The sequence below is a fragment of the Zootoca vivipara genome, chromosome Z1, assembly GCF_965207765.1.
Source record: "Zootoca vivipara chromosome Z1, rZooViv2.hap1.1, whole genome shotgun sequence".
In the NCBI taxonomy this organism is placed as follows: Eukaryota; Metazoa; Chordata; class Lepidosauria; order Squamata; family Lacertidae; genus Zootoca; species Zootoca vivipara.
The window spans coordinates 71,217,694-71,230,003 of record NC_142583.1 but is presented as its reverse complement, the minus strand read 5'-3'; the positions used below and the strand labels follow the sequence as shown (position 1 = coordinate 71,230,003).

At 42.5% G+C, this 12,310-nt stretch overlaps 1 protein-coding gene across 4 annotated transcripts in view; it reads left to right on the top strand.

Moving 5' to 3' along the window:
• Positions 1–12,310, top strand: part of ALMS1 (ALMS1 centrosome and basal body associated protein) — a 64,677-nt gene that overhangs the window by 39,993 nt on the left and 12,374 nt on the right. For all 4 annotated transcript variants that reach the window (XM_060278325.2, XM_035101147.3, XM_060278326.2 and 1 more), the window contains exons 10-14: positions 144–269; positions 1,919–2,089; positions 4,325–5,526; positions 6,454–6,571; positions 10,817–11,053. In XM_060278325.2, coding sequence (XP_060134308.1) covers positions 144–269; positions 1,919–2,089; positions 4,325–5,526; positions 6,454–6,571; positions 10,817–11,053 — 1,854 coding nt within the window. The remainder of the gene's footprint in view (positions 1–143; positions 270–1,918; positions 2,090–4,324; positions 5,527–6,453; positions 6,572–10,816; positions 11,054–12,310) is intronic.

Below are 12,310 nucleotides of genomic sequence, written 5' to 3'. Positions count from 1 at the left end.
CTTGCAGACCTATCCTTTTCAGGGACCGAGGTGTATACATTTAGTATCCTAGCTATGCCAACAAATTATAAGGTTAAAGTAGTATCGCATTTGGTGTTTAGTTTGCGTCCTTGTCTTGTCCACCTTGCTTCCCATGCCTGCAGGTATGCCAAGGTTGCTGCCGTATAAACCACCTGGGAGCTCAGAGATGTACTACGTTCCCTGTCCAAAAGAAACCATCAGACTCTCGCGGGTCCGATCAGAGACTACCATGGAGAGCTCCCACTCAGGTATTTCCTGTTGCTCCAAACTTTTATCTAAGCTGCTCAGTACCATGGCTGTTCTCAGCAGAGCCAAGGAACTGACTTTGCATAAAATGCAAGAACGTAAGCAGTTTGTTGTGCTGTGTTTAAATTTATTGAATAGAGTTGAGCTGCAATGGTCTAGTTTTACAATAGTTGTAGAGCAGAAACAGAACTCGTATGCATGCTTCATTTAAGCTTTGTGTTTTGGCGTGAAATGGCTTTTTAGATTTGAATGACAGGGGGAACAATTTATTAGCTAGAAAGGCAGCACGATTTCTTTCTACCAGTACAGTATTGGTGGACCCTAGAAGTCTTTAATTTTCCTGGCTCTGCTTCGAAGTGCTGCTTCATTCCAGTTCCAGTTCCTTCTCCCTCCAGCAGTGTTTCCCTCTTTCGTTCCAATTTTCTATGTGTTTTTACCTTTAGGTAAGGTATCAGTGAAGTATTCTGAGAAGCAGTGCAATGTTCAGTTTAAACAGAGATCCAAAATGTTTGCATTGCCTGTATTTGTACAAGAGCTTAGTTAACCTGTACTCTGCACATACTCAGAGTCATGCTTGCCTTTATTACTACTTGACCTGTAAAGTAGTTCTGAATAATGCTGAGTCCTAACACTGAATGGGAAACAGATTCCTTCTCATCTGGTACATCTTTCTACGGTGTTGGACGGTGTTTCTTATTTGTGAAGTTCAATCACAAGACTGGCATGAATTTATTAGTCTTTCTTCCTCAAAGCAGGCAATAGCTTTGAGCTTCTCCCTGATGGAAAAGATGACCTGGTCAAAATTGGACCCCACGTGCTTTAGGTTCTGTTGTTTGCCTATCCTGTTTGGTTGGAACTGGAACCAAGAAGACATAGCTAGTGGTTGGAACTCTGTGAACGTAGTTCTGTAATGTTCAGTTTGTAAGTTTATTGTTCTAGCTGAAGGTCATGACAAACCTCTAGCAAATAATACAGAACATTCATCCATAGTATAAGCCAACATCCATGAAGTATAAGAGAGAAGATACCAGAGACAACATCTAGCATGATTTCAGATTAAACCTCCAAATCACCACAACAACTTGAAGTGATTCCATCTAACATTTTTCCTGTGTGTTATGAAGCTATTGTTTTCCCTCAAAAGAAACCCAACCATTTCTGCCAGGGTGTACCTGTTTGCTTGTGTGAATAGAGGTTTCAAAAAGCAATCTCTTGGATCTCTAAATAAGAGGCAGGCTAACAGATATAATGAGTGATGTCTTCCCCCGGAGGTTGACCACAAATGAGAAGCCTGTCTACATAGGGGGCCTTGTTGTACCGTAGCAGCCATCCAAGACCGCAATGGAGTTCAGTAATGAGGTTGCTCACAATCCTAGAAAGCATACATCCATTTTTAAAAAGAACTAAATTAACTGATAGAGTTGAGAGATGTCTCATTTAATTGGGAATATGATAGATGACCAAGTGCTGTTGACCCAGAATATAAATCAGCTTCCATTGTAGACTTTAGAACTGTTACAACACAGAAACATGCTGCTGTGGGATGTTTATTTTTTCTGTGTCTGATTTTTTAAAATGTACTTTTCCTTTCCCAGTCCTCTTTCATATATATACATATATATTGGTCTCCCCACTCTCTGTCTCCTAACAGGATCAAATGATGCTACCCCTCCAAAATTTCTAGTACAGGCACTTGGCTCAGGAGATGAGACCCCGCCAAGTCCTGTGGCTATCAAGCACAGAGAGGGCATTTATAGTAAAAGGGCTATTCCTAAGGAGGCTTGGACAGGAGAAGATGCAGGAGCACAGGAAGGCGCCAAAGGTGACTATTCTTCTATATCTCTGAAGATGGAGCAAGAGCTGCTTTTGTGGCATCTGAATATTTATTACGGTTTGGAAGCCTCTTATGTATTATGCTAGCTCTCGAATGGCCCAAGAATGATTGTTTTGCTATGGGAGTTGAAGTAATTTGTTGCTGTTGCTATAATCTGCCCTTCACCAAATGCTTCCAGTTTAAGCTAGAAAGATATCTTGGTGGAAAACAAAAACACATTACAGTGGTACTTTGGTTCTCGAACGGCTTGGCTCCCAAACAAATCGGCTCCCAAACGCTGCAAACCAGGAAGTAAGTGTTCCGGTTTGCGAAAGTTTTTTGGAAGCCGAACGTCTGATGCGGCTTCTGCTTGAGTGCAGCAAGTTCCTGCAGCCAGTCGGAAGCTGCGCCTTGGTTTTCGAACGGTTTTGGGAGTCGAAGAGACTCCCGGAACGGATTAAGTTCGAGAACCAAGGTACCACTGTATCATTAAAACATTAAACTAAAATTACAAAATCACACAATCACAAAAGTAACAGAACAGCAGTTCAGAGCAACAGTACTCGGGAATAGTTTTAGGATGCCATGAAAAGGATGCTGTTTTTTATTCATCAGCAAAAGATTGTGGATGAAGATGATTTCTGAAAATGAAGGGCAAAATGATTAGATCCTGTCATCCCTGGAAAAACACCTCGAGTGACAAGTGGGGGGCAGGCAGTGAACTTCTTAAGAGCAGCGGGGGGGGGGGGATGGTTAATGGTTAACCCTTCTTTCCTCCAACTGTAACCTCCAGGAAGATCGTACACACCTCTGGCCCAGAAATCAGACTTAGAAAAAGTTACAACTGTTTTTATATATGTGAGTGTGGTACTTGCTGTTCCCATCTGTGGCCATGGATCTCCTACTTTTGAAATTTTCGATATCTCTGGTAGTTTTTGTTATGTGAATGGTGCCACAGACCCGCCGGGTGTGTTAGGCAGACTCCCCGGGGTCCAATTGGGAACCACCGCCTTAAACCAATTCTTCTGTTCTGGACCCACTGCTTGGCTTCCATAACCGAACTCAGAAACCTGGTCTTCTCTTTGTGCTCTTTCACTCAGTATCCTCTGGCAGTGCAGAACGAGCCAGCCAAAGTTTCTCTCACTGCCAAAGGAAGGAAAGGTGTTAAACAGAATCTGCAAATGGCACAATAATTAGAGCAGAACAGCATAGTATTTTAGGGAGCGTGTGGACAGACTATATGAGCTTTTCCATGCAAACTTTATAGGTTCGTAACTGGCTGCGTTTCCACGAAAAAAAAAATCTCTGTGCAGCAACATGCTCAGAAGCCGAAGGAGAATTCTTGCCTTTGTGCCTTTGATCAGCTCTTGCCCTGGAGTGACACACACAACTCTTGAAATGTTAGTATTAGAAGGGGGGGAGGACAGAAGAACGTTGGGGAGATGAGCACAGTAAGAAATGTTCATACCTCAGGCAAGGGTGTGTGTGGAGAGCTGTGTGTTCTGCCGGGGGGGGGCGGGGCGGACCCCAGCCTATAACTAGATACAGTAATCTAAATTCAATAGCCCGAATAAATGTAGGCAGCCGTCCATTTTGCACAGCCTTCTTTTCAGCTTGAGGAAAGAGTTCGTGCTGCCGTTTTATTTTCTTGACAAAATTCCACAAGCCTAGGCCAGCATAAGCAATTATTTTTGTTGTTAGTCTAGCAGAGGAGTAGACAACTGGTTGCACAGAGAAACTAGTCTTTTCTGAGTTCATTTATACAACTCCATTTATTATTGTTATTATTGCTCTGGCCCATAAACAGACTTGGAAGTGCATTGAAATGGATTTTAACTGTTGTGCTTATTAATTTTATTTGTTTCACTTCCCTTGTGTTTATGTTTTTCATTTTGTATCGTCACTTTTTCATTATATTTATCTTTTTTTGTATAATTTGTATTATTTTTGTTGGCCGCCTTAAGCACAGTTGTCTTTTTTAAAAAAGTTACTTTTTTCAAGGTATGGTTTGACACATTCTTCTAATTGTATGTCACATTGGGAGAGCCCTGTTTTGAAAGGCAGCATACAAATCCCCAAATTAATGTATAAATAGAAAATAACCATGTAAGGAGACTGTGCTTAGAGTTGATGAATAGCACTGTCAATTTAGAATGAGAACAATCATGTATTGTAGCTGGTTTTTTTCCAGCCGAACTTAAATATTTCTTTTTCTTTTTCTTTTTCCTTCCTTTCCCTCTTTAGGAAGTCCCAAAGTCTCAACTCCCTTGGAATCTCTGGCAGCTACCCATTCAGGGGTCAGATCTGCGCAGTTTTACCTGCATCCCCCCGTGCCTCTGCAGCATGAAATTGACTTCCTTGCTGGGAACAATACCTTGGGACGGTATGCAGTGCAAGAGCGCCCAGCCCTTCCTTCAAAAGACATCTTCCAGTACGACGGAACATCTGGAAGAGGTCAGGCCGTTTTCTCTCCGCACCAGCCAACAGGAGAGGAGAGGTTTTCCCCACTGAATTTTGAGCCAGATTACAGTGTCCTTGAGGAATTGAGGTTCAATGAGACTTTGGAGAGAGGCTCCCCAAGTAAGGAACTAAAACAGCCTGAAGTGAGGAAAAGTGGCCACAAATTGTCCAAAGACCAGCTTCATCCAAGCAGCCAAAGGAGGAGCTTTAAAGAGAAGCAGGGAGCCGATCTCCCAACTAGGCAAAGTGCTTCCTTCACAGGCAGTTTAGATGAACTCTGGGCTAAATACTTGGAGCGTCAGCATCAGCAACGTAGTCCGAGTAGCAGCAGCAGAAGTGAGCTGTCTCTGGTAGAGCGACTTGACAGATTAGCCAGACTTCTGCAGAACCCGGTTAGGCACACACTGGTGCCTGTCAAGGATGAAGATGTTCATGTCCAAGAGGAACCAAAGGGGAAAGAGTCAAAGAAGATCAGTTCCCAAGGAAATAAGGCGTACAAAGGTCGAGTGGCAACCCATAGCCCCAGAGGACAGGTGGAAGAGAGCCCAGAGGCCACCTCCAATACAAGGCTATCAAAATCTAGGCATGGTAAAATTGGCAGTGCCACAGCTCTTTACCACGTGGAAAGAAACTCGGAGCAGCGTCGTAATTCAGCGATTCTGAGCGACACCTCTTCTGAAATGAGGCCTGTGAAAGATTCCAGCTTGTTAACTGACATCGCCTCCGATTCAGAAGGGACTCAGCCAGAGACGGACACTGCGTCTCGGACGGAGGCAAGTGTTTCCGTTTCCACGATTGACACAGAGAGGCTGATCCGGGCCTTTGGGCACGACAGAGTGCAGGTGTCCCCCAAACTGTCCCAGCTCTACAGCACCATCCGACACCAGAAGACGCGCTTGGAAAAGTATGCCAAGGGAAGCAGGAAAGACAGGGCAGCAGGCTACCAAAGAATGGCTCATGCTGAGCCAAAGAGAAAAGAGACCCGGGTAAGTATGTGGCATAGGAACCCGTGGGGTAATCCACAGCAACATGTTTACTGTGGTCTATGATCTGCATACAACAGGTGAAAGGAAAGAGTGACAACTAGCCTTTAAGTTGAAGATCAGCTAAGCTATTTGGGTGGAGGCGGAGGCAGGCTAATTGGGGTCTCTCCGTCGTCTTCCTCCTCCACTGCGTCAGCTGAGCTGAGGCCTCTGTGTGTAAGAGTGTGGAAAGGTCAGCCTTGTTTTCCTTTAGCTTTTGTAAGCAGCAGGTGAAATGGCCTTAACTGTGCCTTCATTATCATCTTTAGGCCCCGGGCGAAAACGTTCCTCTTCAATCAGGCCTTTGGCTGATTAACAGCCCATGTCCTTTTAAATGTTTTTGTGGGAATGGGCTTTTTTGTTTTGTTTTGTTCTTGTTTTTATTATGTACTTTGTGGTTTTATTCTGTGTTTTTATGCTGATATATCGGCATACAAATTTTAGTAGCAGCAGCAGCAGTGATAATAATAATAATTGTAATAATAATAATAATAATCCTGTCCTACTTCATAATATAGATGGGGACATGACATAATAAAGAGGGGGCACCATGCCCAGTGTTGTTGCTAATTTACATGCCAAAGTGGTTTCTTATATTGGGGTCTCACCTCAGATGGTGACCAGTAACTTTCCTTCCATACTTCCCCACCAAGCAACTTACATTCATCCAAGCTGGAATTGCCTCATCCTCATGACCACAGAAGTGACGATTTCTGAAGGAAATGGATGTGGACATTGTGTTCTAAAAAGCTAGCTAGCTTGTTTTTCAGAGCCAAGGTGGTGCTCTTTGTGTGCGTGTGAGAGAGATAGACTGATTTGATTTCCAAACACCGACAAATAAACTTGCAGTCCTCTGAGACCTTTATGCATCTGTCTGATTCTTTCCTTTAGGCAACGGACTCCTTCATTTCTTCGGATTCAGTTTCTACCATCAGCAGTTCCCTTGGACCAAGCCCTGCTCTCAGTAGCAAGCGGAGCAGGCGGATGTTGAACAAGGCTGTCCAGGCAGGTGAGCAGCTCTCATTGCTTCATGTCTGCGCTCTTGCCTTTTTGTTGTGATCCTCTTCGGAGTCCCTTGCTCTTACTTCAGTCAGCCAGGTGTGCTTGCAGAGCTTTCTCTGCCTGCATATCTTTGCAGCTCAGATCCTTTCAAAAAATGGATAACAAGCTTGAACTCCGATGAAATGGCACTTCCCTTCCCTTCACTGGCTTCTTTGATGTTAGCAGGTAGTTCCTTTGTTCATACTGTGGGCTTTCTTGACTCTGGCCTCGTAATAAATCTTGGGTCAGAGAACTGACTTGTTCTGTGTGGTATTTTTCCCACTTGCAAGCACAGTCATAAACTTTCTCACTACTGCAAATAAATGTCAGTTCTCTTGCTCAGACGGTTGGAGCTTCACTCCGTATTTGATGATGTGAATGTTGCTCTTATTGTGTAATTTCTGTTCTGGGCAATACTTATCTAAAAATGGAGGCCAGTTATATACAACCGTGTACTATCCTCACCCACTATTGAAACTGGAGCCATGCACAACCGCCAGTTTGTTGCAGGTCTATACATTATTGGCAGAATGAAGAGTTTTAGAATTGGAGGGGACCTAAGAGGACATGTGCTCCTGCCCTTCTCCTCTGAGGCTGGGTGAGGGATGCAGGAATTCTACATTGCATAAGGCAGGCATGGCTCTTGGTGTTTTTCATTTGGTTAAATCATGGGTAGGCAAACTAAGGCCTGGGGGCTGGATCCAGCCCAATTGCCTTCTAAATCCGGTCCGTGAATGGTGCAGGAATCAGCATGTTTTTACATGAGTAGAATGTGTCCTTTTATTTAAAATGCATCTCTGGGTTATTTGTGGGGCCTGCCTGGTGTTTTTACATGAGTAGAATGTGTGCATTTATTTAAAATGCATCTCTGGGTTATTTGTGGGGCATAGGAATTCGTTCATTTCCCCCCTCCAAAATGTAGTCTGCGCCCCCCCCCCAAGGTCTGAGGGACAGTGGACCAGCACCCTGCTGAAAAAGTTTGCTGACCCCTGGGTTAAATCAAGGTTCGCCCTGTTAAGTTATGGAGTCCTCTGCTGCATCAGGCCAGAGCTCCACCTAATCTCGCATTCTGTTCTCATGCCTGTGGAGGTTGAAAAGTGAGTTATAAGGGTCTCCTGAAATTTCTGATCCCATTGTGTGGTTTCAGCAACATGTTCAGTGATTGGACCCAGGCTCTGTACTGAGCAGGGCTTCTTGTTCTACAGACTAATGTATATCGGGGGGGGGGGAAGCAAGTACTGTATGCATATTCAGAAAATGAACATGGAAGCACACGTGACAAAATCAATACATGGAAGTATTAAATCCTGTGGCTAGACTACTATATCTGATGATTTTGCTGTGTGTATGTGTCATTCTTCATTCTGCATAGCTCTTGGCACTGTGCATTGATGCTTGAGCACTCCTTCAAGGAAGGAGATGTTGCTGTCATCCTTTCCCTTTTCTGCAAGTCCTGGACATTCCAGTTTCTGTCCAAAACTACGTACTGTATATTTCTCAAATTTTTATAGACTCTTATTTTTAAAGATTCAGAAACCAAGAGGAGAGTAAAAAAAGAAGTCAGGATCTTTGCTCTTCAGATCTTGTTTCTGTTTTAATAACTTTGAGCAGGTTTCACATGTGGATCTAATTCCAGAATATATAAAAAAGCAGAGTTAAGATTCAGTATGTATGGCATCCATCCATTCATGTAAGCAAGTTTCAAATTCTGCTAATTACTAATAACAAAAATGTGCATATTTGTTAATGTATCTAGAGCAGACTGTTTGAAGCCTAGCTCATAATCAGTTTGCAATATGTGGCCCTCTGTTGTAAACATAGAAAATCAATCGTTAAAATACAATTAAACACCGATAGAATTAAAGCTATACATACATACATGCATACATACATACATACATACATACATACATGCATGCATGCATACATACATACAACCTGTTTAGAACATACCAGTATCAAATCCCTTTCTTTTGTTTTCTCTCTCTTTTTTCCTGCGATAATTTTAATTAATTTTTCCAAATGTCTTAAACACAATACAGCTTAACAATATTATTCTCCTTTAAATCTATATCTTATCCGAATTAACTTCCCTCCACCCCTCTTCTGGCTTCTCTACATTGCTCTTACTTAAACATGTTTACTATATATACATTCTATAAATGTCTATAATTCCTTAATAAATTTTTGTATTATACTTTAAACATACATTCCTTATTATATTACAGCATTACATCTTATGATCTAAGCAAATGTTTACAATAAACGTTAGGAGTATTTATTTCAGTCCTGTGAGTGTCTTTATTTATCTACACTTTTCTCTAAGTATATCATAAATTTCGACCATTCTTTTTGGAATTTCTCATCGTCCTGCTGTCGGATTCTTTCAGTTAGCCTTGCTATTTCTGCATACTCCAATACTTTCTGTTGCCATTCTTCAATTGTCGGAATATCCTGTGGTTTCCATCTCTGTGCGAGGAGTAGACTTCCTGCTGTTGTGGCATAAGGGAAGAATTTCTGATCTTCCTTTTTAATGTCCTCTCCAACCATTTCTAGCAAAAAATACCTCTGCTTTTTTATAAAAGGTGTACCTAAATATCTTTTTTAACTTGTTATACACACTACCCCAAAAAGTCTTCACCTTGCCACACAACCACCACATGTGGAAAAAAAAATCACCCTCTTTTACAGTGCGTTTCCAATAGTCCTTATTTTTCATTTTGTACATCTTTGCTAGTTTGGTGGGTGTTAAGTACCACTTGTACATCATTTTAAACAAATTCTCTTTTAAGGTAATGGATGTGGTAAATTTTATTCCTAAATTCCATAGTCTTGTCCATTTCTCATATTCGATATTATATCCTAGGTCCATTGCCCACTTAGTCATGACCTCCTTAATTTCTTCATCTTTTGTATGCTATTCCAGCAAAAATTCATATACTTTAGACAACATCTTTGTACGACCTTGTAATTCCCCAGTCTCCAATATTGATCTATCATTATTAAATTCATAATTTTTTATCTTTAAGGAATATATCATTAATTTGGTGATACTCCATCCATCCTGACAATCTAGGTTTTAGTTCTTCATAAGGTCTGATTTTGATTATATTATTGTCTTCTTTCAACAAAATCTCTATAGGTTATCCACTCTCCTTTCATATTTACCAGTAATTTTTTAACTGAAAGGGCTTCCTGGGGTGACAACCGCCACGGTGTTTTCCTTTCAAACAAGTCTTTATATCTCATCCATACTTCATATAATGGTCTTTTAATAATATGATTTAAGAAATCCCAATGTACTTTAACCTTTCCATACCGTAGGTAATAGGTATGCATGCCACCCAAACCTGTTTGCGAACCCTTCCAGGTCTAGAACATCAGTGTTATCAAGTTTCATCCATTCCCTCAACCATGTTATAAAGGCAGCTTCATAATAGAGTTTGAGGTCAGGTAGGGAGAATCCTTCTCTTTCTCTTCTATCAGTTAACAACTTAAATTTTATCCTGGGCTTCTTCCCTTGCCACACAAACCTTGAGATTGTTTTCTGCCATTCCTTAAGCTGTCCTAATCCTGTAATTACTGGGATGGTTTGAAACAAGTACAGTCATACCTCGGTTTAAGTATGCCTCAGTTTGAGTATTTTCAGTTTAAGTACTCCGCGGACCTGTCTGGAACGGATTAATCCACTTTCCATTACTTTCAATGGGAAAGTTCGCTTCAGGTTAAGTACGCTTCAGGTTAAGTACGGACTTCCGGAACCAATTACACTCATACCTCGGGTTAAGTACGCTTCAGGTTGAGTACTCCACGGATCCGTCTGGAACAGATTAATCCACTTTCCATTACTTTCAATGGGAAAGTTCGCTTCAGGTTAAGTACGCTTCAGTTTAAGTACTCCACGGACAGTCTGGAATGGATTAATCCACTTTCCATTACTTTCAATGGGAAAGTTCGCTTCAGGTTAAGTACAGATTTCCGGGACCAATTGTGTTTGTAAACCGAGGTACCACTGTATAATAGTTTAGGTAGCACCTTCATTTTAACCACGGCTATTCTTCCCCAGAATGACACTTTCAGTCTATTCCATATGTCTAAATTTCTTTTGATTTCTTTCCATATTATTACGTAATTGTCTTTAAATAGATTTACATACATACATAAAACCTGTTTAGAACATGCCAGTATCAAATCCCTTTCTTTTGAACACCAGGAGACTTTGAGATTGTGAACAGCGCAACCAAGAAGCACACCCGAGATGTCGGCCTGACTTTCCCCACCCCAACACCCAGCCAAGCGAGGCTGCGGGAAGATCCCGAGAGTGGGATGGAGGGCGAATTTGCTCAGCCGGATGGGTTCCTTCTGGAAAGCAAGGGCAAGCAGAGGAGGCAGCACGGCAGGCTTCTTGCAGAGAAAAAGCCGAGGAGGAACAAGCCATGGTGGCGGCAAGGTCTCTGACAAGCGTTGCATCTTTTGTGAATGAGGAAGGACTCGCACGGTCCTCCAAACTTTTGTCTGTTGTTGCTGTGGTGCCATAAAAACCAACAGTTAGGTGCACATAGAGGAGAGAGCACACACATCGTAACAAATCAAAGGTGGCTATAAAACGCCCCATTGTACCCACACACCAACAGATTGGTAGGGAGTTACATGTGCTGCTGTTTCTCCTGTAGCCGATTTCCCTGCCCTGCCCCTGTTGATAGGCTCGTTCACGGCTATCTGCGGAATGACTCTTTGGTTCCACTAGAGATGGGGAGTCAGGCTATGCTGACAAAGAGCCTTGGGGCAAGACGAAGGCAGGCGAGTCTGTGTTAGCCTGCCTCTAGGATTTGGCCATAGGCAAAAAATAAATGAAAATTCCAGGTTATCTTTTGCAAGTAAGCAAATAAAACGTAGGGGGTGGGATCCTCGTTCATATTTGTTCATCTCCAAAACTCTCTTGCTCTCCAAACTACCCCAAAGCAGGTCGATTGCATTGCTTAATCCAGGGGCAAGGAATCTGTGGCCTACCAGATGATGTTGTGCTGCAGTTTGCACAATGCCAGGGAGTGGGGGATTGGAGGGCCCCTGCCTTGCTTAATCCAGGAAGTGCAGCTCAGCTTCCAATTGCAAGAGATTCTGAGGCTCACTTCCCCAGAGGCATGTCTTGAGAGTACCCACTCCAACCCCAGATCTGCTTGGTTTTCTTGTGCAGTGACCCTGCAGATAACTGCTACTACCGATGTCTTAAACTTGTTTAGCGCAAACAGGCTAGGCACAGGCCAGGAAGAAAAAGGGTTCAATATTACACCGTCACAGGCTGCTCTTATTTTGTTTTGTTTATGTCATAATAATTCACACCCCACATCTTTGAAAGGGCTGTCAGTGCCGCAGGCAAAACATGGAAACATCATATCATATTAGAACAATGAAGAATAAAACAAAAAAAATAATAATAATTCAGCAGCAAAACAACTTATTTAACCTACAAAAATGAAATCAGGGAGAGAGTGCAGCCCTCAAAAGTTGGTTTAAACGGTTGCCAAAATACCCAGGGTGTCGGGCGCCTGCCAGACAACCTGGGCCAGTGAATTCCACAGCCTGGATGCTTCCAAGGAGGAGGCTAGATCCTGTGCCCTTGTCCTCTGCACCTTCAAAGGCAGGACATGGAGCAGGTCCTCACCTGGTGGCTGCAGTATGCCATTGCAGAAGACAGGCCTTCAGACAC